The sequence below is a fragment of the Psammomys obesus genome, unplaced genomic scaffold, assembly GCF_907164565.1.
Source record: "Psammomys obesus unplaced genomic scaffold, mPsaObe1.curated_primary_1811, whole genome shotgun sequence".
NCBI lineage: Eukaryota > Metazoa > Chordata > Mammalia > Rodentia > Muridae > Psammomys > Psammomys obesus.
Genome location: NW_026585895.1, coordinates 50,641,368 through 50,664,808, shown reverse-complemented (window position 1 = coordinate 50,664,808; position 23,441 = coordinate 50,641,368). Strand labels below are relative to the sequence as shown.

At 51.4% G+C, this 23,441-nt stretch overlaps 3 protein-coding genes across 5 annotated transcripts in view; 2 read left to right on the top strand and 1 right to left on the bottom strand.

Annotated features, from left to right (window-relative positions):
• Positions 1 to 10,128, top strand: part of Tbc1d13 (TBC1 domain family member 13) — a 17,872-nt gene extending 7,744 nt beyond the window's left edge. The window contains exons 8-12 of the mRNA XM_055599797.1: positions 4,202 to 4,412; positions 4,889 to 5,052; positions 6,484 to 6,644; positions 6,859 to 6,916; positions 7,676 to 10,128. Of these exons, the coding sequence (XP_055455772.1) occupies positions 4,202 to 4,412; positions 4,889 to 5,052; positions 6,484 to 6,644; positions 6,859 to 6,916; positions 7,676 to 7,741 (660 nt within the window). The 3' untranslated portion in view covers positions 7,742 to 10,128. The remainder of the gene's footprint in view (positions 1 to 4,201; positions 4,413 to 4,888; positions 5,053 to 6,483; positions 6,645 to 6,858; positions 6,917 to 7,675) is intronic.
• Positions 10,129 to 13,347: 3,219 nt separating this feature from the next.
• On the top strand, positions 13,348 to 15,888 carry Endog (endonuclease G). Its single transcript, XM_055599798.1, has 3 exons — positions 13,348 to 13,942; positions 14,755 to 14,864; positions 15,542 to 15,888. Exons 1-3 carry the CDS (start codon positions 13,451 to 13,453, stop codon positions 15,822 to 15,824), a joined length of 885 nt encoding a protein of 294 aa, XP_055455773.1. The 5' UTR covers positions 13,348 to 13,450; the 3' UTR covers positions 15,825 to 15,888.
• Spout1 (SPOUT domain containing methyltransferase 1) lies at positions 15,865 to 21,528 on the bottom strand. Of its 3 annotated transcripts, XM_055599794.1 has the most exons (13): positions 21,466 to 21,528; positions 20,979 to 21,024; positions 20,663 to 20,785; positions 19,539 to 19,698; positions 19,309 to 19,398; positions 19,172 to 19,221; positions 18,908 to 19,038; positions 17,615 to 17,687; positions 17,419 to 17,517; positions 16,987 to 17,089; positions 16,748 to 16,895; positions 16,266 to 16,348; positions 15,865 to 16,030 (listed from the first exon to the last, which is right to left on the bottom strand). In XM_055599794.1, exons 1-13 carry the CDS (start codon positions 21,499 to 21,501, stop codon positions 15,865 to 15,867), a joined length of 1,308 nt encoding a protein of 435 aa, XP_055455769.1. In that variant the 5' UTR covers positions 21,502 to 21,528. The 3 variants fall into 3 exon arrangements, with proteins under 3 accessions (XP_055455769.1, XP_055455770.1, XP_055455771.1); XM_055599795.1 differs by lacking the exon at positions 16,266 to 16,348 and having other exon boundaries at positions 15,885 to 16,030; XM_055599796.1 differs by lacking the exon at positions 15,865 to 16,030 and having other exon boundaries at positions 16,315 to 16,385.
• Between the last annotated feature and the right edge of the window lie 1,913 nt (positions 21,529 to 23,441).

Genomic DNA, 23,441 nt, shown 5'->3' with positions numbered 1-23,441 from the left:
TGTGTGTGTGTGTGTGTGTGTGTGTGTGTGTGTGTGTGTGTGTGTGTATGTGCGCGCACGCTCACATGTGTTCCACTGAAGTGTCTGGTGCCTATGGAGGTCAAAAAAAGACATTGGATCCTCTGGAACTGGAGTCATGAATAGTTGTGAGTGCTGGGAATCGAACTCTGGTCCTTTACAAGAACAAGTAATCTGAAGTGCTAAGCCATCTCTCCAGCTCCCTAGGGTCTTTTCTTTCTTTCCTCTATTTATTTAAGTTTTTTTTTTTGAGACAGGGTTTCTCTGTGTAGCCTTGTCTGTTCTGGAATTCACTCTGTAGACCAGGCTGGTCTCAAACTCACAAATACCCACCCGCCTCCACCTCTCAAGTGTTGGGATTATAGTTGTGTGCCACCACCGCCTGGCCTGCCTCTCTCTCTGTCTCTCTTTTTCTTTAAGATTTATTTAATTATGTATATAAGTGCTCTATCTGCGTGTATGCCTACATAACAGATGAGAGCATCAGATCACATTATATGTGGTTGTGAGCCACCATGTGGTTGCTGGGAATTGAACTCAGGACCTCTGAAGAGCAGACAGTGCTCTTAACATCTGAACCATCTCTCCAGCCCATGGGGCTTTTCTCAACAGCCTGTCCCCAGTGTCACTTCTGGCCCACTGGCCATAGGGCTGTAGGTACTTTCTGAAGGTTGCTGGCAGAGGCCTTTTTGCTGTTGCTTTAGCAGGGCATACCAGCTGCAGGGTGAGGCACTGTCCTCATGCTCAGGCTCTACTGCTCGAGGAGAAATGGAGCTGGTTCTGGGAAGTCTCAGTGTGCTGAGAGCAGCAGTGCAGTCTCTAGCCGCCTGGGTGTTGGAGGTGTCAGCTGACCCATACAGCAGGGTGGGAATACAGGAGAAATACTGTTCCAAGTTTTGTGCCAAAGTCCTCAGATAGGAGAGAGCGCCGAGTAGTGGGGTGCGGCCAGTGGCTCTGCCACAGAAGACAAGAACCCTTCTGACCCCCCCAGTAACTGCTGGCCTCCTCCCCCACAGGCCATGCAGTGTGTGTCCCTGTAACCCGCTGTACAGCTCATGAAGCCACTGGCCCTCCTCCCCCACAGGCCATGCAGTGTATGTCCCTGTAACCCGCTGTACAGCTCATGAAGCCACTAGCCACTGCCATGTGTGTTATACATGTGTAACCATGTCTTCCTGAGCACCCTGCAGGAAGTCACCAGCTGTTTCTGAGCCCTAGGGCTGGTGTCTGGTCTTGGATTTGTTTTGACTGTAGATACTTATTTACTATAGAAGTATTTTTTTAAAGAAGAAAAAAACTGTAAAAATAAATAAATAAAATGATTGGCTGTGCCAGCGCACACCTTTAGTTTCAGCATTGAGGAGGCAGAGGCAGACAGATTTCTGAGTTCAAGGCCAGCCCGGTCTATATAGAGAGATTTCCAGGATAGCCTGGACTACATAGAGAAACCCTGTCTTGAAAAACAAACAAACAAAAATTATTAGTGTAAAAGGGTTGAAATGGATGGGAAAATATAGATGTAGCAGGCAATCACTGCCTGATTAGCATCCTGTACTCATTCTCATGGCCATGAATGTGCCAAAGGTGCCACCGCTCTGCTTCATGGGTTTCCCAATGGCACCTGTCAGCTCCCAGCCCTGCATTCCAATCCTGACGCTGGAGAAGGTTAAGAGCAGCGCCCTGGCCGCCATGCCCACAGCACAACTATGACAACAAAGCCTGTCTTACACGGTCAAAGTGTCTGGGCTGGGACTGCCTGTGGGGACCTATAGCCACTTGCATCTCCTTCGCTGCTTGGCTGCTCGGCTCTCTATCTCACACCAAAAGCTTAATTTATCATTTGTGTCGGGAAAAAATGAGGGCCTCTGTGTCTAAAGCAGTGAGACGGTAGAGGGGAGGTGCTGGAAGATACCAAAGAGTCAGACAGGGCCTTTGTTCAGAGGGTTGGTAGGCACTTGGGGTATTGTGATCAGTGCAGCAGCTTTTGGTTCAGGTGACCTCATGCATGAAAAGGATATCAAACAGATGACTGCATTTGTCTAGGCCAGAGGTTGCTGTTGGGTTAGAGCAGGAGCAGATCTGGGACACACAGAAGTGGGGCTGTGCTGGGTAAGCGCCAAGGGTTATTGAGCTCCAGGCTCTAGCAGACCCTGCCACTTGTGAAAGCTGCTACAGCCAAAAAGGTGTATGACCTGTCCCTCCACGTAGACCCCTGCTTTGGGACTTGTGGTGTGGCGACTTGTTCCCACATGTCACTGGCTTTCTTCAGCATGAAGGCCCTGCTCTGAAGCCTCCCCGGCAGGGCATGGAGGACTGCACAGATATTTTTTTTTTTTTTCCTGAGTTGCTGACTAGATGCTGATGGGACAGTCACTTCTGGTCCGATGTATCTGCCACAGGGTGAGGGTCCTGTGCAGAGCACAGGCTTGGAGAAGGAGCCGTGGCTCAATTTGTGTGCATTCCTCTTGCATGGATGCTGATTATCTGGATGAAGGCCCAGCCTTACTCAACCTTTCACTGTAGTATTGTATATGAGAGCCAAGCTGTACCCATTTTCTCTTTGGATCTGGTCCTGGCAGTCCAGCCTCCACCCAGAACTTCATTCCTAGGACTCCAGACCTGTGGCAGGGTGCTTTAAATTAAGTCAGTCTTCTGTGTGACTCAGGGATATGAGCTCATCTCTCTGGGCTTTTTCCTCCTCCATAATCTGGGCATGGTTGCTTCTTTGGAATTGCAGGAGGAAAGGAAGTCATGGAAAGCAGGTTCTTGGAAAGCTGGGCGCACAGGGCCTTCCTGGGAGACAGCCTGCCCCAGCGGCTTGGCCCACAGGCTCTGAGCTAGCCAGAGCCAGGTTCAAGTCTATGTGAGCCTCAGTTTCCAAACTGGGTATGTTCAAAGGTGATGTCATGGCTCAAAGCCTGTAATCACCTCAAGGCTTTCCTCAGTTATATGCTCAGTTTGAGGGCCAGCCTGGGCTGTGTGAGACTCTCTTGAAAAAAGAAAATGGCTTTGAAGAAGAGTGTAGGATTAGTTGGGAGTATGGTTTGCTCCTGACATGCATGTGTTTTTTTATCATATACATGTATGACAGGTATGTGGAGATAGCCCAGACTCCCTGTACTCCAAGACAGCCTCTTACAGTCTCTGCCAGGGTCTCACCTGCAAGCTCCCCAGCTCTGCAGTCACTGCTGGAGCAGGCCAAGGGCAGAGCCAAGGCACCAAATGCCCCTGAATTTCCTGAGGGTATGCAGAGAAGCTCTTCTGCATTCCTTTTCTCGTTTTGAGCTGGTTTTATATAGTACAGATTGGTCTAGAACTCTATATAGCTGAGGCTGGCCTTGAACTCCTGATTCTCCTGCTTCTACCTCCAAGTGTTAAAATTTATAGGTCTACACCACCACATGCAGTCAAGTCTTTATTTTCAATTGAAGTAAAAACAACAACAACAAAAAAAAAACAAAGCCATTTTTGTGTATAGGTAGCTTTGTTTTCTTATAGGTACACCAGACAAGATTAAGATTTCTCGATATCCAGGAAGTTCCTTCTTTCCCTTTTCCCATCATTTCCTTATCTCAGAAGTAAAATCTGTTCCATCCCTACCCTGCCTCCAGACAGGGTTTCTCTGTAGTATAGCTCTGGCTGTCACTGAACTCACTTTGTAGACCATGTTGGCCTCAAACTGCCTGCCTCCTCAGTGCTGAGATTAAAGGTGTGTGCCACCACACCTGGTGTGACCTCTGTTTGGTTGGGTTGTTTTGGTGTTTTTTTTTTTTTTTTTTTTTTTAAGATTTGTTTACTATTTATACAACATTCTGCCTGCACACCAGATCTTACTATAGATGGTTATGATCCACCATGTGGTTGCTGGGAATTGAACTCAGGACCTTTGGAAGAACAGGGTCTCACCATGTAGCTTTGGCTGGCCGCAAACTCACAGAGATCTTTCTGCCTCTGCCTCTCAAGTACTGGGATAAAAGGAGTTGTATGCCATCATGCCTGTTTTGAGACTTTTTTTTTTTAGCATAGTTGGCACTTGAAATGTCTTCTTACTCCATCAGCCTGCCTCTTCCTTGAGCCTGACTTGTTCTTCATGCACTGTTTTTGCCCATAAGCTGGATTGTTAAGTCAAGCTGGGCTTCATAGGAACATTTGTCCTGCTAACAGCCTCTCCTCTTTTCCCCAGATGAGCTCCCCGCACAGGAACAGCACACCGCCAGCCCTGAATGAGTATGAGGTTCTGCCCAATGGCTGTGAAGCCCACTGGGAGGTGGTGGAGCGGATCCTGTTCATCTATGCCAAGCTCAACCCTGGCATCGCTTATGTGCAGGGCATGAATGAGATCGTGGGCCCCCTCTACTACACCTTTGCCACTGACCCCAACAGCGAGTGGAAAGGTAGATAAGGCTCTTAGCTTTCCCATTGCTGGCTCCCTAGAAAGAATGGGGCTGGCCAGACTGATGGGCCACATGGGGCTCCAAAGCCTCTTCCACTTTCAGACATCTACACCCATGTCAGAGCAGGTGCCAGCTGGACTCTGTTTAAGACCCTTTCCATTCCAGCTCTGCCTTCTAGAGTGGTGCTCTTCACTGATCTGTTGATGCCTGTAACTTCTGGTAGAATAGTTGTCACGAGAAGCTGAAAGATGTGGTCCATTAGCACAGTACTAGACAGACGGCTGAGTGCCCCGTGTGCTTAGGTGAGGTAGATGTGCTGATACCATTAGGGGTGGACACTGGCCATGGCAAGGGACCCATTCCAGCCTCCAGGGAAGTTTGGTGACACTCAGAAGTGGGTCACATGTTCTGGGTGAGAGGTGAGGCAGGACTCACGAACATTTCCTTGTGTCTGCCCCCCACCCCGTCTGTCCCAGAGCACGCCGAAGCAGATACCTTTTTTTGCTTCACCAACCTCATGGCCGAGATCCGGGACAACTTCATCAAGAGCCTGGATGACTCCCAGTGCGGCATCACCTACAAGATGGAAAAGGTGTACTCCACCTTGAAGGATAAGGATGTAGAACTCTACCTGAAACTGGTGAGGACCTAACATACAGGCAGAACTCACTGACAGAACACACAGGATTCATGGGGACAGAGCCACTTCTGCCTTCTCTGTGGGGCTGAAAGTGGCTGTAGTTAAGCAACATTGGATAGGCTGAACATGTTGGTGCATGCTTTAATCCTAGCCAGCCAGGTATACCTAGAGAGACCTTGTCTCAAAAAAAAAAAAAAAACAAAACAAAGCCGGGCCTTGGGAGCATACACGTTTAATCCCAGCACTTGAGAGGCAGAGGCAGGTGGATCTCTGAGTACTGAGGCCAACCTGGTCTACAGAGCAAGTTCCAGGACAGCCAAGGCTATACAGAGAAACCCTGTCTTGAAAAAAAAGAAAAGAATGGTGGCAGTAAGGTAGCCAAGCAGGTAAAGATGCCTTTTAATACCTTCTGTGACTCACCAAAGTGTTCCTCTCCAGGGGGTTTGTTGGTGCCCTTTTTTTTTAAATACATACATGAGTGCTCTATCTGCACATACACCTGCTTGCCGGAAGAGGGCGTCAGATCCTAGTATAAGTAGTTGCGAGCCACCATGTGGTTGCTGGGAAACAGATGCAGAACCTGTGGAAGAGCAGACAATGCTCTTAACTGCTGGGCCGTCTCCCCAGCCCCTGCTGTTGTACTTTTCAAAATCTAATTTATTGAGGTTTCTTATATTTCTTCTTGCCTTGCATACCCCAATCCCCTTCAACACCCCAACACCAGGTAGGAGACTAAAGTTTGTGGGGAGAGAGGGCATAGTTCTTCTTAGACTACTTCCTGCTGGTTAGGGTCTTTGGGTTCCGTGGGGCAAATCCAGTCTTCGTTTCAGAATATCTCCAACTTCTTCTCGTCAGACTGCATCAACAGCAACCAGGAGCTGCAGGGGGAAGCACCAGCAGCTGCCTTCTTTCTCCAATCACCCCCCACCATGCTCTCTGGGCTCTGGCATTTATTCCTTGTCTGTAGCTGGCAAAAAGCGCCTCTCAGAGCCCACCCGAAGCAAATAGTTTGCTGTTGTGGAACATCTGAATCAGTCTCATATCCCATACCTGGGACTAAAACAAAAACATGTTTACATAGCACAACTGAGTTTAAAAGACACTTCCACTCCAGGGACCCGTGCTCTGTGGGGCTATCTCATGGGGGATGTAAGCTGAGCACAGGGGCAGTGCCTGGTGCTGGTCCACAAATCCAAGAGGAGGATGTGGGTGGGCTGAGCCATTTCCAAATCTAAAGGGCTAATGCAAAATTCAGGGTTTCTAGCGTGTCTTGAAGAAATCACAAGGTATGGCCACATTGGCTGGAGCTAGTAGCCGCTGCCCCCTTCGTGGACGCTGGCTCTGTATGGCCTTTGAGGGCCCTGAACAGGGCTTGCTCTTAGGCCACACTTTGTTTCTGCAACTGACACCTGCTCCCTGCGGTCTCCCCAGCAAGAGCAGAATATCAAGCCCCAGTTCTTTGCCTTCCGATGGCTGACGCTGCTGCTGTCGCAGGAGTTCTTGCTGCCCGATGTCATCCGGATCTGGGACTCCCTCTTCGCGGATGACAACCGCTTTGACTTCCTCCTCCTGGTCTGCTGTGCCATGCTTATGTGAGTGGGGCCATGATCTGTCCTGTCCTTACGGGAAGCTGGGGGAAGGGGTACCCAGTCCTGAAAGGTGAGCAGGGCCTGGCCTCTCGTGGCTAGGGTGAGCCTCTGAAACCTTGACCTCCAAGTGGGACTTGCTGAGGGAGAAGGAATAAGCAGCGGGCTGTGGCCTGCTGGGGCATCCAGGGCCCAGCGCTGTGGCTCTGTTTCCCTGCAGACTGATCCGGGAGCAGCTGCTGCAGGGGGATTTCACCATCAACATGAGGCTTCTGCAGGTAATGGTTGTTGGAAGGGAGGCAGTCTCGGCCACTGGGCAGCTACTTCCCACACCCACCCTGCACCAGACACAGCTGGGGTCAGAAACAGGAGCCCAGACCTCTGGAGCACATCTGGTTTGGATCTGAGTTGAATTCGGTCTTCATAGATCTCGAGTGGTGTGTGTTCTCAGGCCTCCTGGACTCTGGTCCAAAAAAGGTCAAGGCAGTGGATGCTGCTGATTTTTCTCAGGCCAGGGAGATGTATGTCAGGTGGGTCTGACAGGCAGCCTGAGGTTCATGTCTGTTCAGTTCTGCTTGTCATGTGACTCGAGCCAAGTGACCTTGTCTCTAGGCCACAGTGTCTTCACCAGCCCCTGGCCTAGGGTTGATTTTCAGTAGCCTCACTAGCTAGGTCTGTAACATGGCTGTGTACCCCTTCTCGGGGCTCCTGCGGGGACTGGAAGACTAAGGGCTCCACTTCCTGAACTGTCACTGTGCTCTTCATGGGTGTGGCTCAGGCTCCCTGTCAGGAGGTGGAGGTCTGAAGCCTTTAGGCGCCCTGGTTTTCATACAGGCTGTAGGCCCTTTGGGCCTTGGGAGGGGTGACCAAAATGACACTCAGTATTTGCGGTGGGATCTCTGGTGTCAGGTACGCCACGGGCCCTGTCCCTGGCACCACACCATGATGACAGGCCTCTGTGGGAAGGTAGTGTATGTGGCTAGCAGAGCAAAATTGAAGCTGTTCCAGGAGCATATTTTGGTTTTCCCGGTGTCCAGGATTACCCCAGCACAGATGTCTGCCGGATCCTACAGAAAGCCAAGGAACTCCAAGACTCGAAGTAACCTGATAGCAAGAGGCCCAGGTTGGGAAGAGTGGCCATGTGCACTCTGCACCCTGGGACACAAAGGAGACAGTGAGAAAGCCAGCCTGAGGGCAAGCTGCAGTCTTGGCCAGCTCCAGGGCTTCCCAACCTGGTTCCCACGGTCCAGACTGCTCCTCCTGGAACACACTGTGTTGTGTGCTTCTCAGTGCTGCGCCCTGCCACTCCCCCTGCACTTCAGCCCTGGGACCCTCTACCCAGACTGCTATGTAGGGCTGGAGCTCCTGAAATGGTTTCCTGGGGCTGCGGCTATTTGGGGCATAGGAGGCTGGCAAGGGTCCTGCCATGCCTCTGCCCAATAGCTCCTCATCCTTTGTGCTTTCATCTTCCTCTGGGTCCTGGTCAGGGGAGGTAATTGGCTAATGGGCCAGAAACCATGTCTGAGTGTTGGTGCTCAAGCTACTTGAGGAAGTGACCCCAGGAGAGCTAAGTGACCGCCAGTTCTAGGTCCACCTTCTGTCTTTCTTGCCAGATGTGTTTGCTCATGTCTGGTAGGGGTGTCTCCCAGGTGTCTCTGCTTGTGTGCGGATGTACATGTGTGTCCACACATGCCCTGGAAGTGGAGTAAGGGTATGTTGGAATCCCTCTAAGGCCCTGCTTCCCCTTCTCTGCGTCTCTACCTCTGCCTGTCTCTCTCTTCCTTTGCCAGAGGTTTGTGTGACTCCTGCTGTTTCTTCTTCTCTCCAATTCTCTTTACCCTTCTCTTGGGTCACCTTACCCTGAACCTCTTCACTCTTTCCTTCCCTCTGCTCCTTGAAGCCAGCAGTCAGAATGAGGAGTGTGGCTTAGTAAGACCCCTGGAGGCCAGCCTTGGCTTGGACACCCTTTTCCCATCCCCAGCCTGAGGCTTTCAGGTCCGATAGTCAGAGGGCCCTGACCCTGCTCTGGTCATGGAAACCAAGTGCTGCTGACGATGGTGGCCTGTGAAGCTTTGAGCCTCTTGCCCATTTTTTTGCCCAAGAATGGAGGAAGTGGGGAGGGGAGAGTCTTTTCAGAGGCTCTCTGAAGCCTCACTCATCTCAGAGATCAGGACAGCCTGGCTGTGATATGCCTGGGAGTTAGATTCCACACATTTCAGTAGAGCGGTTGTCCCCTTGGCTTCCATGTTCCCACCTGAAGTATGCAAGTCTTGGCAAGGGACCAAAGGATGCCTCTCTGGGTCCAGGATTGGCTAAACTCGAAGGCCTGGAGCCTCCCAGTATCAGGAGGGCTACAGCTGTCCTCCACTCCCATGGGGATACGGAGGTGCTGGCCATGTGTCTGGGCTGGCTCCTGGCTCCAGAGCTGGGTGCCCTGAGCTGCACCCTGTTCAGCAGGTAGACTTCTCTGACCATACCCCTTTCCTCCTTTCATGAGGAGGTTAGGTAGTCCCAAAGGCAGGTTGACAGCAACGGTTCTCAACTCAACCTCTCAGACTGGCCAGCTGGAGCCAGGCCTCCAGCAGCTGCCACCTGAAGCCTTCCTGAGACCAGTGGGCGGGGCTTCCCGCCTTCCCATGCTGTTGTTTTAGCAAGTTTGGGTTGGGTGCTGCTGGGACTCTACTTTTTTTTTTTTTGCTACATTTTCTCCCAACCCACAACATTTGGGAGATTTTTTACTATTTATTTAGAAATGGGCTAGCTATTTATTGCAGATGGGCAAGTGATGTGGGACTGTGGGTGGGTGGAAGTGGCTGGGATGATAGAGGAGTTGGAAGCTTGGGTTGTCCTATTTCCCAGGGTCAACCCTGGCATCCTCTCCCTTGTTCCTGGCCAGGAGGCTGCCAGCTCCACACGAGACTGAGTATAATGGAGGCCAGAGCTGGTGCCTTTGCCATACTCTAAGACACAGGCTACATACACTCCTACCATCCTGGTCGCCCCTTAACCTACGACTTGTTAGCTGGTAGTTCAGCCCCACCACTGATCCCTTCGTCGCCTGGGACCCAGCAGACACTGCCCAGGACACTGATGCATTCCCTCTTTCCTGTTCTCCCTCCCTCCCCTCTTCCCTCCCTCTCTCCCCCTCCCTTTTTATTACCCTCCTTCCCTCTCCCCTTCCTTCCCTCCCTCCCTCCCTCCCTTCCTGGGACCATGCTACTGGAATCACTGCATCTGATTTGTTTCTATGGGAGACCTGCATCCTGTGCCCACTACTTGGTCCTTGAGATGAAGGCCAAGGTCACGGGGACTTTGTCTTGGGTAGGGTGGCTCCCCATTTGGGTGCTGCCTGAGAGAAGGATCTGCTCTGGGTGAGTCTTGAGGGGGAACCAGAGCCTGAGGTGCCTGCAGCTCACTTGGGAACAGCACCCAGGAGCTCAGTAGGCCAGCGTTGTTGACCAGTTGTCTTTAATAAACCGTGTGCTCTTTACCGTGTGGACTGGTGCTGTGGTGTGGACCTGAGCCTTCAGGGGAAAGAAGAACGATGGAGCAAGGACAGAGCCAAAGTCCCTTATACTGGTCTAAACAAGACCAGGAAATGCTTGCCAAGAGGCTCTTCCAACTCCTCTGCCACAGTCAGCAGGGGATGGGCTTAGGAAGGAGGCCTATGCCTCTACATACCACATTATTAGTAATTTTTAAAAAGGTATTTATTTGCATGCGGCCTGTGGGTGAAGGAGTCTTGCTGCAGTCAGTTCCCTCCTATCACGCGGCCCCAGAAATCAAACAAGGTCATCAGGATTGGTGCTGAGCACCTTTCCCCCTGAGCAGCCTCACTGCTTCTGGCAGTGCACTGTCCAAGAGTTTTGCTGTGTAGTCCAGGCTAGCCTCAAACTCTTCGTTCATCCTGTTCTAGCCTCTGCGGCTAGGGCCTCTGCCTCCTGAGTGTTGGGATTAAAGGTTTGTACCAGCACAGCTGGCTGAAAATCACGAGTATTTCTATAGCTAACTGTAAACTCTGAAAAATAATAAACTGCCACTTACAATACCTAGAAGAAATTAAAGTACTGAGGAATTTTGTGCTGGTTCAAGAGCCCAGGCCCTCACATTGAGCCTGTGCTGGACCACTGGGCCAAACCACAGTCCCAAGAGTGATGAACATTGTAAAGGCTTGGAAGGAACAAAGAACAAGGGGCAGTCTGCATTTCCAGGCTGGAAGAGCTGCTAAGTGTCAGAGAGTGAACGGAGTCCCTATCAGAATTCCAGCGCCCATGAGAGTCTTTCCAAAGCGGAGCCCAGCCTGGAGTCTGTAGTTCCAGTCTTCCCGGGCCTACACAGTGAGGCTTGCTGAAACATAATTGTAGGCCATGGAGGTGCAGCTCATTGGCAAAGTACTTGCTTAGCCTGCCTGAGGTTATGGGTCAGGTTCCTAACACAAGCGAGTGCACACACAATTCCAATGTAATTTTTCACAGAAAAAAATCTGAAAACGTGTTAGGGAACCATAAAGGTCCCAGGAACCCAACAGTCTCAAGCAAAAAGGACAAAGCTGGAGGCCACCATACTTTAAAATCTAGTTTATGGTAATCAAACAGCTTGATGCTCAGGGAAATACTTGATGTGAACTCAGAGGTCAGGAAACCCAAAAAAAAACAGGCATACATCCTGCAATTGTTTTTGTTGTTGTTTTGTTTTGTTTTTGTTTTTTAAGGTTTTGTCCTTATTGGGTTGTTTGTTTTGAGACAGGATTTTTCTGTGTAATAGTCCTGGCTGTCCTGGACTAATTTGTAGACCAGGCTGGCCTTGAAGTCACAGAGATCTGCCTGCCTCTGCCTCCTGAGTACTGGGATCAAAGGCATGCGCTACCACAACCGGCTTGGTTTGGTTTTGAGACAGATTTCTCTGTGTAGCCCTGGCTGTCTCAGAACTGTCTGTAGACCAGGCTGGGCTCGAACTCATAGAGATCCCTAACCTTAACTCTTCCCCTACCTCTTCCCCTGTGCACCTGTGCCAGGCCAGGCACAGGTATACAGATATGTTAAGAACTCAGGGATCAGTCCACTCCTCCACTTTGTTTTGAGGCAGAGTCTCTTGTTCCATCCACGGTGATGTGCACCTGATGTTAGCTCCTGCCTTGCCTCAAATCTCAGCTTAGGAGTGCCAGAAGTACAGATGTGAGCTGCTGCATCTGTGTGTGTTGTTGTTTTAGGTCTCACTGTGTAGCTCTGAACTCGCTCTGTACACCAGGCTGGCCTCAAACTCCGATCCTCCGAACTCCGATGACCTGAATCCCTCATCTGAGACTGTGCAGTCTGGAAGGCACCAGGTCCCCTAGAACTGAAGTTGTGGGAGGTTGTGAGCTGCCTGTAACTGAACTTGGGTTCTCTGCAAAGGCAGTATATGTGATCTTTAAGAAACAAAATTATGGGGCTCAGAGGGTAAGAAGCACTGGCTGCTCTTCCAAAGGTCCTGAGTTCGATTCCCAGCAACTACATGGTAGCTCACAACCATCTGGTGCCCTCTTCTGGCCTGCAGGTGTACATGCAGGCAGAACACTACATAATAAATACATCTTTGGAAAAAAAAAACCCACAAAATTATGTAGTCTGTGTAAGTGTTTTGCCTGTGGACATATATGTCTGTGGACTATGTATGTTTGGTGTGTGTGTGAGGCCAGAAGAGGGCATCAGCTCCTTTAGATGATTGTGAGCCATCATGTAGGTGCTGAGAACTGAACCTGGTTCCATTGTAAAAGCAGTACGTGCTCTGAACTTCTGAACCATCTCTCCAAGCCCATAACTTTGTCTTTTTCTTCTTCTCCTCCTCCTTCCTCCCTTTTCCTTCTTATCCTTCTCCTCCTCCTCCTCTTTTCTTTTTCATTAAACAATGTTTTTCGATGGGCAGTGGTGGCACACTTCTTTAATCCCAGCACTCAGGAGGCAGAGGCAGGCAGATCTCTTTAAGTTCAAAGTCAGCCTGGGCTACAGATCGAGTTCTACAACAGCCAGGGCTACACAGAGAAAACCTGTCTCAAATAAAATACCCACAAATAGTGAGTTCCATTATAACGCTTCCACGTGTGTACACTGTATTTTTATCACTTCCATTACCCTTTTGTCCTTAATACACAATTGCTTTTGCTTCACGCTAACGAGTGTAACTCTGACAGTACACTCTCGGCCCTATTTTCTTCACAGTTTTTGTATAGTTCTTTCCTCCATCTTAATAAATGGTAGGGAAGTCGCTGTCTTAAAATACTCATGGGCTAAATACTGTTCCACCTGATGTGCAGGAAGCATCCTTAGCGAGCCCTTAGTGTTGAGTACTTTGCGTATGCCAGCTTCTATAAACAGAAAACACTGGCCTACACAAGATGCTTTCCAGACTCAGCCTTTTAAGCGGGTTGAAACGTAACGTAGGCTTTTCAAGCTGTTTTCTAGCAAGCTTTGGCTCCCGGCGGCTGTCAGCAGCTACAGCCTGCACCTGCGTCCGTCTGCCGGTCAATGTAGAAGCATCCTTGGCTCATTTGGCTACGCGATGATGGGTGCACAGGAAGGGTCTGACAGACCTGGGGTTCTGTCCTGTTCAAGCAACTGGATTTCCTAGGAAAGACCGAGTCGCACAAGGCGAGGCGGAGCCCCAGACGTGGCGGTGACCAATGGCAAGCGGGTAGGGCGGCGCCACGCCCCGGGCTGCGTCTTAAAAGGGCAGATGAAGGACGTAGTGACACGCGCGCTGGGTGGCTGGTGAAGCCTGCGCTTTTGGCGAGAACCGTTAGCGTGGTCCAGGCCGCGCTGGTGCCCCCGTAGGCCATGCGTGCCCTGCGGACCGGCCTGATCCTGGCGCTGGGCGCGGGGCTGGGCGCGGCGGCAGAGCACTGGCGGCAGCGGGCGGGGGGTGCGCCGGGGCTGCTGGGCCGAGTGCCGGTGTTGCCGGCGGTCGCGGCCGATCTGCCCGCGCTGCCGGGGGGACCGGCGGGCGGCACTGGGGAGCTGGCCAAGTACGGGCTGCCCGGCGTGGCGCAGCTCCGCAGCCGCGAGTCCTACGTGCTGAGCTACGACCCGCGCACGCGCGGTGCGCTCTGGGTATTGGAACAGCTGCGTCCGGAGCGCCTCCGCGGCGACGGCGACCGTCGGGCGTGCGACTTCCGCGAGGACGACTCTGTGCACGCTTACCACCGAGCCACCAATGCGGACTACCGCGGCAGCGGCTTTGACCGCGGCCACCTGGCCGCTGCCGCCAACCACCGCTGGAGCCAGCGGGCCATGGACGACACTTTCTACCTGAGCAACGTGGCGCCCCAGGTAGCCGCGGGCCCCGGTCAGCTGCCTGCTGCAGCGCCTAGGTCTGGCTTTCCCTGGCACCGTGGCGGGAGGGGCCCTGCATTCGGACGGGGTTTGAACTTCCTGTCCAGCCTCCTGTGGGAAGCAGCATACCCACCTCCCTTTGCCTGCAGTAACTCCGGTCAAGAAGCTACCCAGTGTGCTTCCTGCGGGAACCCAGAGGGCACCTACTCACCCTGGCTTCTCGCTGGCCTGCAGCAGATGCCCGGAAGACAGCTGGCACGAAATTGGCTCTTTGGTGCCAGTCACGTCACCCTGGATACATTGTTAACACTGCACATGCCCCCAGCAGGATCTTGATGTGTGAACTTAGGTTCTGGGATGGAGATGGATAGGAGCCCCTTCTTCCCCACTCTACCCCCGCCCCAACACACACACAGGGTTTCTTCGTGTAGCTATAGCTGTCCTGTAACCGGTTCTGTACACAAGGCTGGCCTCGAACTCAGAGATAACTCAAGAGATCCACCTGCCTCTGCCGAGATTAAAGTCGGAGTGCCACCATCCCCCAGCTCTTTTCCCTTTTTTAGAGCTTGTCGAGGTCTGGGACCTTAGGGTCTCTGGATGCTTCGTCCCTCCTTTCTTTGAGCTGGAAAGCTTAGAGATTCCGCGTGCCTAGAAATGGGGTGTGGCTAGCACTGGTCAGCCCTAGGAAGGTTCAACCCCTGTAGTGACTGAGCCTCACTGAATGACCCTTCTTTGAGCCTTTGTCCTCCGCATGCTTGGCCATTTCCTTGGGAGCCGGGAAGAAGGTCCTGAGCCTCACTTCTCCCCAGGTGCCACACCTCAACCAGAATGCCTGGAACAGCCTTGAGAAGTACACCCGCAGTTTGACTCGCACTTACCAAAATGTCTATGTCTGCACGGGGCCTCTTTTCCTGCCCAGGTAAGCCTGTGGCTGACAGGGCTCCCAACTCCTGTTCTCTACCTTAGACTCTTTTTCACTATAGCCTTTGGGTGGCCTAGAACTCTCTTGAGCCCATAGGTGCTAGGTACCAAATCTGCCTTTGCCCCCCCTCACTTTGACATGCCTTACCACCCCTCTAACCTGTGTTGCTGCACTGGGCTCTCACCTAGCCTCCGCTCATTCTGGCCAGACGAGTGAGCTGAGCTCCTCTGAACATCGTTGGAGCCTTTGATCAGCACTGGCTGGGAGAGGCCAGCTGCTGAGGAAACTGGAAGCTACATTCATTCAGGGTGCCTCCTGTTGAGCACCAGGCCCTGGGCTGGCATTCCCACTTCTTGGTCCTGGCACCCAGGCTTGTTTGTGTACTGTCTGTGGAGACAGGAAGTTGTCACGTGTATGCATGGGTGAACATTAAGGTCTGCAGCACTTGTTCTTCTAGCAGCGTTTATTGCCACCCATTCTGTCTGAACCAGAATCGGGCAGAAAAGCAGAGGGCTAAGTGTTGGTCCCGCCTGACAGTTCCCAGACCCAACAGAGGCAACCAGGCACAGCACACAAACTTCTTGTTGGAATTTAGATCAGGGAAGGCTTCCTGGAAGAGGAAGCCTCATATCTAAACAGGCTTCCTGGCTGAATGTGCCTGAATCTGTCCACAGGACTGAGGCTGATGGGAAGTCCTATGTGAAGTACCAGGTGATTGGGAAGAACCACGTGGCAGTGCCCACACACTTCTTCAAGGTGCTGATCCTGGAGGCCGCCAGTGGGCAGATCGAGCTTCGTTCCTACGTGATGCCCAATGCCCCTGTGGATGAGACTATTCCCTTGGAGCGCTTCCTGGTGCCCATCGAGAGCATCGAGCGGGCCTCAGGATTGCTCTTTGTGCCCAATATTCTGGCTAGAGCTGGAAACCTCAAGGCCATCACTGCTGGCAGCAAGTGACAGTAAAGGGCTGTAGACAACGGGGGGATGGGGCTGGCTATTAAAGGTGGTTATTTTTGGATAAGTCTTGACAATTGCTTTTCCCGGTGACCCTCCATTTCCTGCTGCTTCCTCTACATCCTGGATGCACAACGCTGTCAGGTGGTCTGGGAACCCGCCTGGGTGAGACCAGGCTGCAGAGCAGCCAGGGAGATGAGTATGGCTTCCTGGGAGAAAAGAAGTTGGTTGGGACCTGGTAGCCAGGCTGCTGTCCCAGCTCTTCTCTGTGTTCACAGCCCCATGTGGGGCCTCCCTCAAAAGCCAGGAAGGGTAAGATGGCGGGCAGGGCCTCAGGGACTGGCACACTGGGGCTGTCCACTTGCATGGTCGCCACCTCTGAGGCCGATGGAGCAGCAGAGCCTCCCCCGTGCAGTACCCACAGGGACAGGATCCCATGCTGACCTCGGGGACGGTGCCACACAGCCAGTGGATGCCCAGGCCTTGTAGAATACTTCACACAGCATATCACCAGGAAAGCAAAGGTCCTGAACAGGGTCAAGTAGGCCACTTGAGTCCCTCAACCTAGGATCACAGGACTACAAATGGCCTAGGACCACAACCCTATGGCTCTTACATCCAGTCTCTGCCACTAGTTTGCTGTGGTAAAGATCCCATCTTCAGGCAAGCTGTGTAGGCAGGGACTGAGAGGTGGCTCCATGGTTAAGAGCACTGGCTGCTTTTCCAGAGGTCCTGAGTTCAACTCCCAGCATCCATATGGCGGTTTATAACTATCTATACCTGTAGTCTCATAGGATCTGATGCCCTATTCTGATGCAGAAGGACATGTAGACAAAACACCCATAAACATAAAATACAGAAGTAGATCTTTAGAAAAAGCACTTAGGGTGGGCTGCGAGAGCTGGGTGCCTGTAGCGGTGGCTCACCTCAGTGCGGATGGTACGGCTGCCCTGGCTAGGACACGTGTTGACATAAAAGTCGAAGAGGACACTGGGTTCAGCCACTTCAAGGTTGGGGTCAGCATCTACTCCAGCTTCTAGCCCTTGGAGGCCCCCAAACACCACAAGAGCATGCCTGGTACCCAGAGAAAGGGAGTCACTAACTTCAAGGCTCCATTGGATGCTGTCCCCAGAGCTTCAGGTCCCCAGCCCTAAGCAACATTCACCTGAAGCTGGGCAGCTGGGCAGAGGCCACGCTGGAGCCTCGTTCTGATGTCCCAATAGTCAGGTCGTACCCATCCTGGAAGGGAGCCTCAGCAAACACGGCACCTGGGGATGGGGCAGGCTCAGGGGGTCCTGCTCTTGAGAGGACAAGGTCTCAACTCTTTCGTAGTTAAACTGGTCTCGATTGACAGTGAGAGTCCTGCTCTGGCCTCCCTAGTGCTGGGACTGCATGTGGAAGCCAAGTACATCCTGTTCTTAGATGTTCTTAGCATTCACGTGGATGCTCAGGAGACCAGAGTACCAGAGATGAGGCCAAAGACTAGGGAAGGTCCCACCTAAACATACAAACTGTTGGGTAGGACAGAGACCCTGATCTGACTTGTGGGTCTTACAAGAGACAGATTGACACTCAGGGGAGGAGCTTCTGTTCTTACTGAGACAGGAGGCCAGTCGAACAGTGTAGCCCCAGTAGAGGCCAGCTTTGGTGCGGGGGTCCTGCGATGACACGACTGTTCCCTTGTATGTCTTGCATTCTGGGGAATAAAGCAAGCTATGAAGGCCAAGGAGACAGGGAGGTGGGAGGAGGCTGTGAGCCAGGCAACTTTAAGGGCCAAGGACGCCTCCAGATACCTGGGAGCTGCTGCTGGTTCAGTCGCACGGTCACCCGAAGTCCGGGTTCCAGTTTCTTGTCAATCTTCACCTCCTGCAGGGAAGCTAGAGGAAGTGAGTGCCCCACCTCAAAGGGGCCAGTGTTCGCAGAGCATGAAGAAACTCTGGTGCCAGGTCAACCTGCCACCCTGTTTCTGGCACTGGGTGGGACCTGCTCAGAGGGACCATTCATGCAGAACAATTATCACAGGGCATTGTAAGAAATGGGAGCCTAGGGCTTAGGATGTGGAGAGCCAGCATCTACATAGAGATGAAGTCACAGCTTCCTGCATGTGGTAGGAGTGTGAGGAGGGTAGTTAACCCCTGTGAGCCTCAGTATCCTCATCTGTTGAATAGCAGACTCTATACAAGAGCTGCTCTTGGAGCTGGTGAGGGGGCTTACTAGGTAAAGACACTTGCCCCAATCATGATGACCTGAGTTCAATCCACGCTTAGTGGAGGAGAGAGCTGACACTTGCCAAGTCGTCCTTTGACCTCACCTTCATCCCTTGGCATGTGCATACTTACCCACACATTCTCCATTCTCTCTCTCTCTGGTTTTTTGAGTCAGGGTTTCTCTGTGTAGCCCTGGCTGTCCTGTAACTCACTTTGTAGACCAGGTTGGCCTTGAACTCAGGGATCCTCCTGCCTCTGCCTCCAAAGTGCTGGGATTAAAGTTGTGCTTCACCCCCCACCACAACTCACAAACCCACACAACCATACACACAAGTACCCTAAAAATGAAAAACTTCAGTCACCTAACCTCAAAACCAGCAAAACTGAGAACATACTTCAATGAGAGCATGATCAAATCTCAGTAGCAAATACTAATCATCATCATCATCATCATCATCATCATCATCATCAAACAGCACTACTGCCTTCATCTCTCTTTTATTTTACATGTGGGTATTTTGCCTGCATGTATATCTGTGCATCATGTTCATGCTCTGGGCCCACAGAGGCCACAAGAGGGCACTAGATACCCTGGGACTGGAGTTAAGACAGGCGGTGTGTGAGCCACCATGTGGGTTCTAGGAACTCAACATGGGCCCTCTGCATGAGCAGCCAGTGTTCTTAACCTCTGGGCCACCTCTTCAGCCCCTCTGTTTTATCTCTTGGGCCTTACTTTGGGTACTTCTCTTGTCCAATTAGCATTAGGTGGTGCTTCACTGCAGGCCTGGCGTCCAGGTCTCCTCATTCGTATGCCCTTCCCTGCCTTCCAGAGCTAGCAAATGCCCTCAAAGTATACCACAGCCCAGTTCCCATTCCTACCTTCTTCATGCCACAGTTGACCAGAGAGCCATGGCCTGCCTTGGTGGGCCGGTCCACCACAACACCTTCTCGGAACTCAGAGTCCTCATCCTGACGCATGTGATGAGGACTATCCAAGGGATTGAGGATCCCTGAGGAGGGGGGTGATGTCAGGTCTAGGCTTCCACTCCCAGGCCTGCTTTCCCACCTGGACAAGTGGGGCTGGGTGACTTCTCAGTGCCTATGAATGAGCCACGGGAAATGGGTAAGGCAAAACAACCATACCTGCAAACTGAAGATCCTGGTGTTTGGGGAAGAACGCCTTTCTCAGGTACCTAGGGAAGAACGCAGCTGTCAGGACCTTCCTGGGGAAGCTGCCTTCTAGCTACATCCAAGGTGACCCCACCTCACGACCCACTTACTGAGGACACTCCAGGTACTGCAGGACGCGGGCCAGCTGCACACACGCCTGCCCTTTCTTGCCAACCCCCTTGAATTCCCCTTCCACAGTTCTGTAAAGACAGAGACAAGGCTCAAGATTCAAGCGCTTTTTAGGCAGGGCACTTTGAAAGAGCCAGGCAGGTGGCAAGGGGTGCCTTGCCATAGCCATAGCCAACCCTGGTGGCCCTCCCCTCTCCCCAAAGACTCTCACTTGGTATCTTGGCCTTCCTCATCGAACACCACAATCTCATCCACACAGAAGATGGTGCAGGCTCTGGCAATCTGGCCAGCCAGGTAGGTGCGAAGCTCAGGTGACTGTGCGTTGTCCAGGATGGAGCCTGGCAGGGCCACACTCAGAGTGTAAGGCCGTCCTAAGAGGAGCAGGGAGTGTCCCTTAGTCAGCCTGACAGGCTGTGGAGCTCATGTACCTTGCATGTCCTCATGGCTCAGAGTAAAAGAACTGTCTGACTGGGAGGAATTTTGAGATCAGCAAGCTAGATCCAACTTCCTTCTGTTGGCTTCAGTCTCTTCAGGAAATGGACCGAAACCACTAAGGCTTCTCAAGGTAAGACAGCCCAGAGGGCAAGGCCAAGCAGTGGTTAGCAGCACCGGCCTACATCCATATCCTGGCTCAATGCTAAGATACCTCAGTTTACCAGCTGTCAAATGCGGATGAAAAGAGCTAAAAAAAAAAAAAAAAAAAACATGGCTGTTCTTTCACAGGTCCTAAAAGCAATTCCTAACACCCACCTGTTGGCTTATAACCTTCTAGAACTACAGTCCCATGGGATCTGATGCCTTCTTCTGGTTTTCAGACATACATGCACATAAAACACCCATATACGTAAAAACACAAATAAGTCTGATAAAAACCAGTGAAAATAAAATAAGCATTTGATGCTATATAAGCTCCAGGAAGCACCAACTCTACCATCTACCTGTAGGTTCCACACCTGTGGGTTCAATCAACCCAGGCTGGAAACAAATAAATATATCCATGCACACACAAACACAACATGTGTAAATCACCCTGTGGTAGGTTTTTTTCTTCCCTTTTCATGTATCAGCTTCCTGAGTGAGAGAATTACAGACCTAGGGTACCATGCTGAACTCACTGACTTAGGCTTTCACAATGGGGAAGGGGGATGTAAGAGGGAAGGAGAGAAAAAAGAGAGATGTAAGAGAGAGGGAGGGGGAGAAAAAAGGAAAAGGAGGGTGGCAGTAAAAACAAAGAAAAAAGGAGGAAAAGAAGAGCGAAGGAAGAAAGGCAGGTGAGTTGGGGGAGAGAGGGGCGGCAGGCCACAACCTGTGTCCTCCCAGGACCCAGTTGCTTACCTAGGTTGCTCTTCTGCGCAGCAGCCTCCTCCTCCTGGCGCTTAGTCTGTTCCTCCTGAGCACGCTGCCTCTCTAGTTTTTTCATTATCTTGAGGTCCTTCCACTTCTTCTTCTCCTCTTTCTCTGGAGAAGAATTGATGGGGAATGAGGGCGTTGGCATAGTGAGAAGAGTTCCTTCTCACTAGGCCTGCCTGGATAGGCTGCTAAGGCAGCTCCATTCGGATACACGGAGGCCCAGAGGGTTTGGCGGGGTGGTCTGTGAGAAGATAAGGCTCAGTCAGTACTCTTGCCCAGCCCGGCCCCAGCCCTTACTTACTCTGCTGCTTCCATTTTCGCCATTCAACCCTTTGGCCGTGTTCACCCTGGAAGAGTAGGAGGAAGACTGAGAGGCTTAATGGTCACACACAGGAGAGCATCGCTGCTGGGTTCCGGCCATCTGAATCTCCAAACCAGGCAGGGAGGAAGTATACAAGGACTTACTGTGCCTAAAGCTTTGGATCAGGTCGGCAACGTGAGCCACCTGGAAGTTGAGGAGTGAATTCCCATGGGAAAAAGAAGAAACTGAGGAAAGGGGAGGACAGATCTGTCTGTCCACAAAGTCGCCCTAGGAATCGGAAAATAAGCCAGGAGGGTGTTCGGGTGCATGAGCACCGTCGCCCTGAGGAATGCAGCTCCGGCAAGCTAACCTCGCGAACTCAAGCTTCGGGAGAACGGAAAGGAGGGAGCAAATGGCCGGGGCTAGCACCACTATGAGACGCCGCGTCTGCCCCGCTTGGCCCGGAACCCCACCTGCGGCCACTTACCGGGCCACACGGACGTTTCCTCGGCTTCTCCGCCATGTTTCCCGGGACACCACACGCCTGCCAGTCAGCCTCGCCTCTTCCGGCCACACCTTCGCGGATCTGCCCAATCAGAGACCCAGTGGCACGCGGGGTGTGGCCTAGGGGCCGGCTGCGATGAAGCGCGGGAAAACTCCAGTTGCAGATGATCGGGCAGCAAGGCTGTTACCTTCTCCGTAACTAGTTCGCAGCACCCTGCTGTCACGAACCCTGTAAGGCCCATGTGCCGCCCTGGCGATATTCAGATTCCTTGTCTTAGGTGAGGAGACCCTGCTGGAATTTACTTTAGAGGTAGTTTAATCGGGTGCTTCAGTTAGTTCATTTGCACTTTCTTTTTTTAAATTTATCCATTCATTCATTTTCCTAGGAATCCAATTAAGGGTTTGACCCAAGCTAAATTAAGTGCTCCATTAGTGAGCTACATTCCCAACCCTTCCCAGACTGTATTCTTTTCTTTATCAATTTATTTATTTTTGTGTGGTTAAGTTTTTAAAAATATTTGAGACGGGGTCTTACTATGTAGCCTGGACTGACCTCAAACTCAGATCATTGTCCATCAACCTCCTGAGTGTTGTGATTTATTGACTGATTGATTTTGGCAGTCCTAAGGATCAAATCTAAGGTCTCCAGCATGCAAGCTCTTTACCACAGACCAACATTCTCTGCCCACTTTAAAGTAATTTTAAGATTAAGACAAAAATGGGAAGGTAGAGCTGAAAATGGTCCAGGTAGCAAAGTTTTAGCAGAGCCATTGTATCTGGCATGAATTCCAGAAAGATGGCACCTAGGCTTGGAAGTAGCCTTTGTAAGTCAGTGATTGTTATCTGAGCTTTTATGGGTTGTTCTTACTAAGATTTCTCAGAGCTTTTGTTTAACTTATTCCCGGGGCATAAAAGGCAAATCAGGAAGTCTCTGACTGAGAATTGGTTAGGTAATGGTTCCTTCAGACAGCTATTCATAGCAGGTTTTGGTATACAGAAATTAACTTGCTAAAAGTGCCTTTTGTGTAACAAATAAATTGGTTCCAAGTTCAGTCCTCGAAAGGTGGATCCCCCTGCTGCTGAGAAGGCTAATATCTCCTGCATTGTCTCCAGAACACCAACAGGTTGACGCCCGCCCCCCCCCCCAACTTTTCTTCCTGATAGTTTTGTATTAACTTTTTGTTGTTTTTTAAATAGGGCCTTAATACATAGCCTTGACTGTCCTGAAACTCAATATGTAGACTGGGCTGGCCTCAAACTCACAGAGACCCACCTGCCTCTGCCTCCTAAGTGCTGGGATTATTTTCAGCCAGACATAGTTTCTATTAGTGTTCTCTCTTTTGAGTTATACTTTCTTTTTGTCTGTTTTGCTTGCTTTGGTTTTGTTTGTTGAGATAGTGTCCATCCTCCTGCCTCATCCTCCCAAGTGCTGAAATTACAGGTGTTCAGCACCATGCTCTCTGGGTTTTGACTTTACTTATTTTATTTGTATGAGTGTTTTCTCTGCATGTATGTCTGTGCACCACAGTCTTGCTTAGTAACTGAGGACACTGGATCCCCTGGGACTGAAGTTACAGTAGACTGTAAGCTACCACGTGTGTGCTGAGAACTGAACCCAGGTCCTCTGGAAGAACAGTCAGTTCTCTTAGTCACAGAGCAATCTCTCCAGCATCCCAAGTAACTTCTTGGAGGGTGGGGAGGCATGGACTCAGAGACTCACTGTGTAGCTCACTCAGGATCCTCCTGCCTCAGCCTCCTGAGTGCTGCTGGGATTACAGGTATGCACCACAAACTGGATGTAGAAGTGCACGCCTTTAATCCTAGCACTCCAGAGGCAGGATACTCTCTGTGAGTTCGAGAACAGCCTGGTCTAGATAGTGAGTTCCAGGACAGCCAGAGCTACATAGAGAAACAATCAAAAACCCAAGTGTGCACCGTACAGCCAGCTTCACAATCACA

Excerpts from the sequence above, each read along its gene's own strand:
- Endog (XM_055599798.1), top strand. The coding sequence starts at position 13,451 with ATGCGTGCCCTGCGGACCGGCCTGATCCTGGCGCTGGGCGCGGGGCTG. Across the intron at positions 13,943-14,754 it reads TGAGCAACGTGGCGCCCCAG|GTGCCACACCTCAACCAGAA; the intron begins GTAGCCGCGGGC and ends ACTTCTCCCCAG. Across the intron at positions 14,865-15,541 it reads GGGCCTCTTTTCCTGCCCAG|GACTGAGGCTGATGGGAAGT; the intron begins GTAAGCCTGTGG and ends ATCTGTCCACAG.
- Spout1 (XM_055599794.1), bottom strand. The coding sequence starts at position 21,501 with ATGGCGGAGAAGCCGAGGAAACGTCCGTGTGGCCCG. Across the intron at positions 19,699-20,662 it reads TGCGCAGAAGAGCAACCTAG|GACGGCCTTACACTCTGAGT; the intron begins GTAAGCAACTGG and ends TGCTCCTCTTAG. Across the intron at positions 16,896-16,986 it reads GCCCAGCTGCCCAGCTTCAG|GCATGCTCTTGTGGTGTTTG; the intron begins GTGAATGTTGCT and ends TCTGGGTACCAG.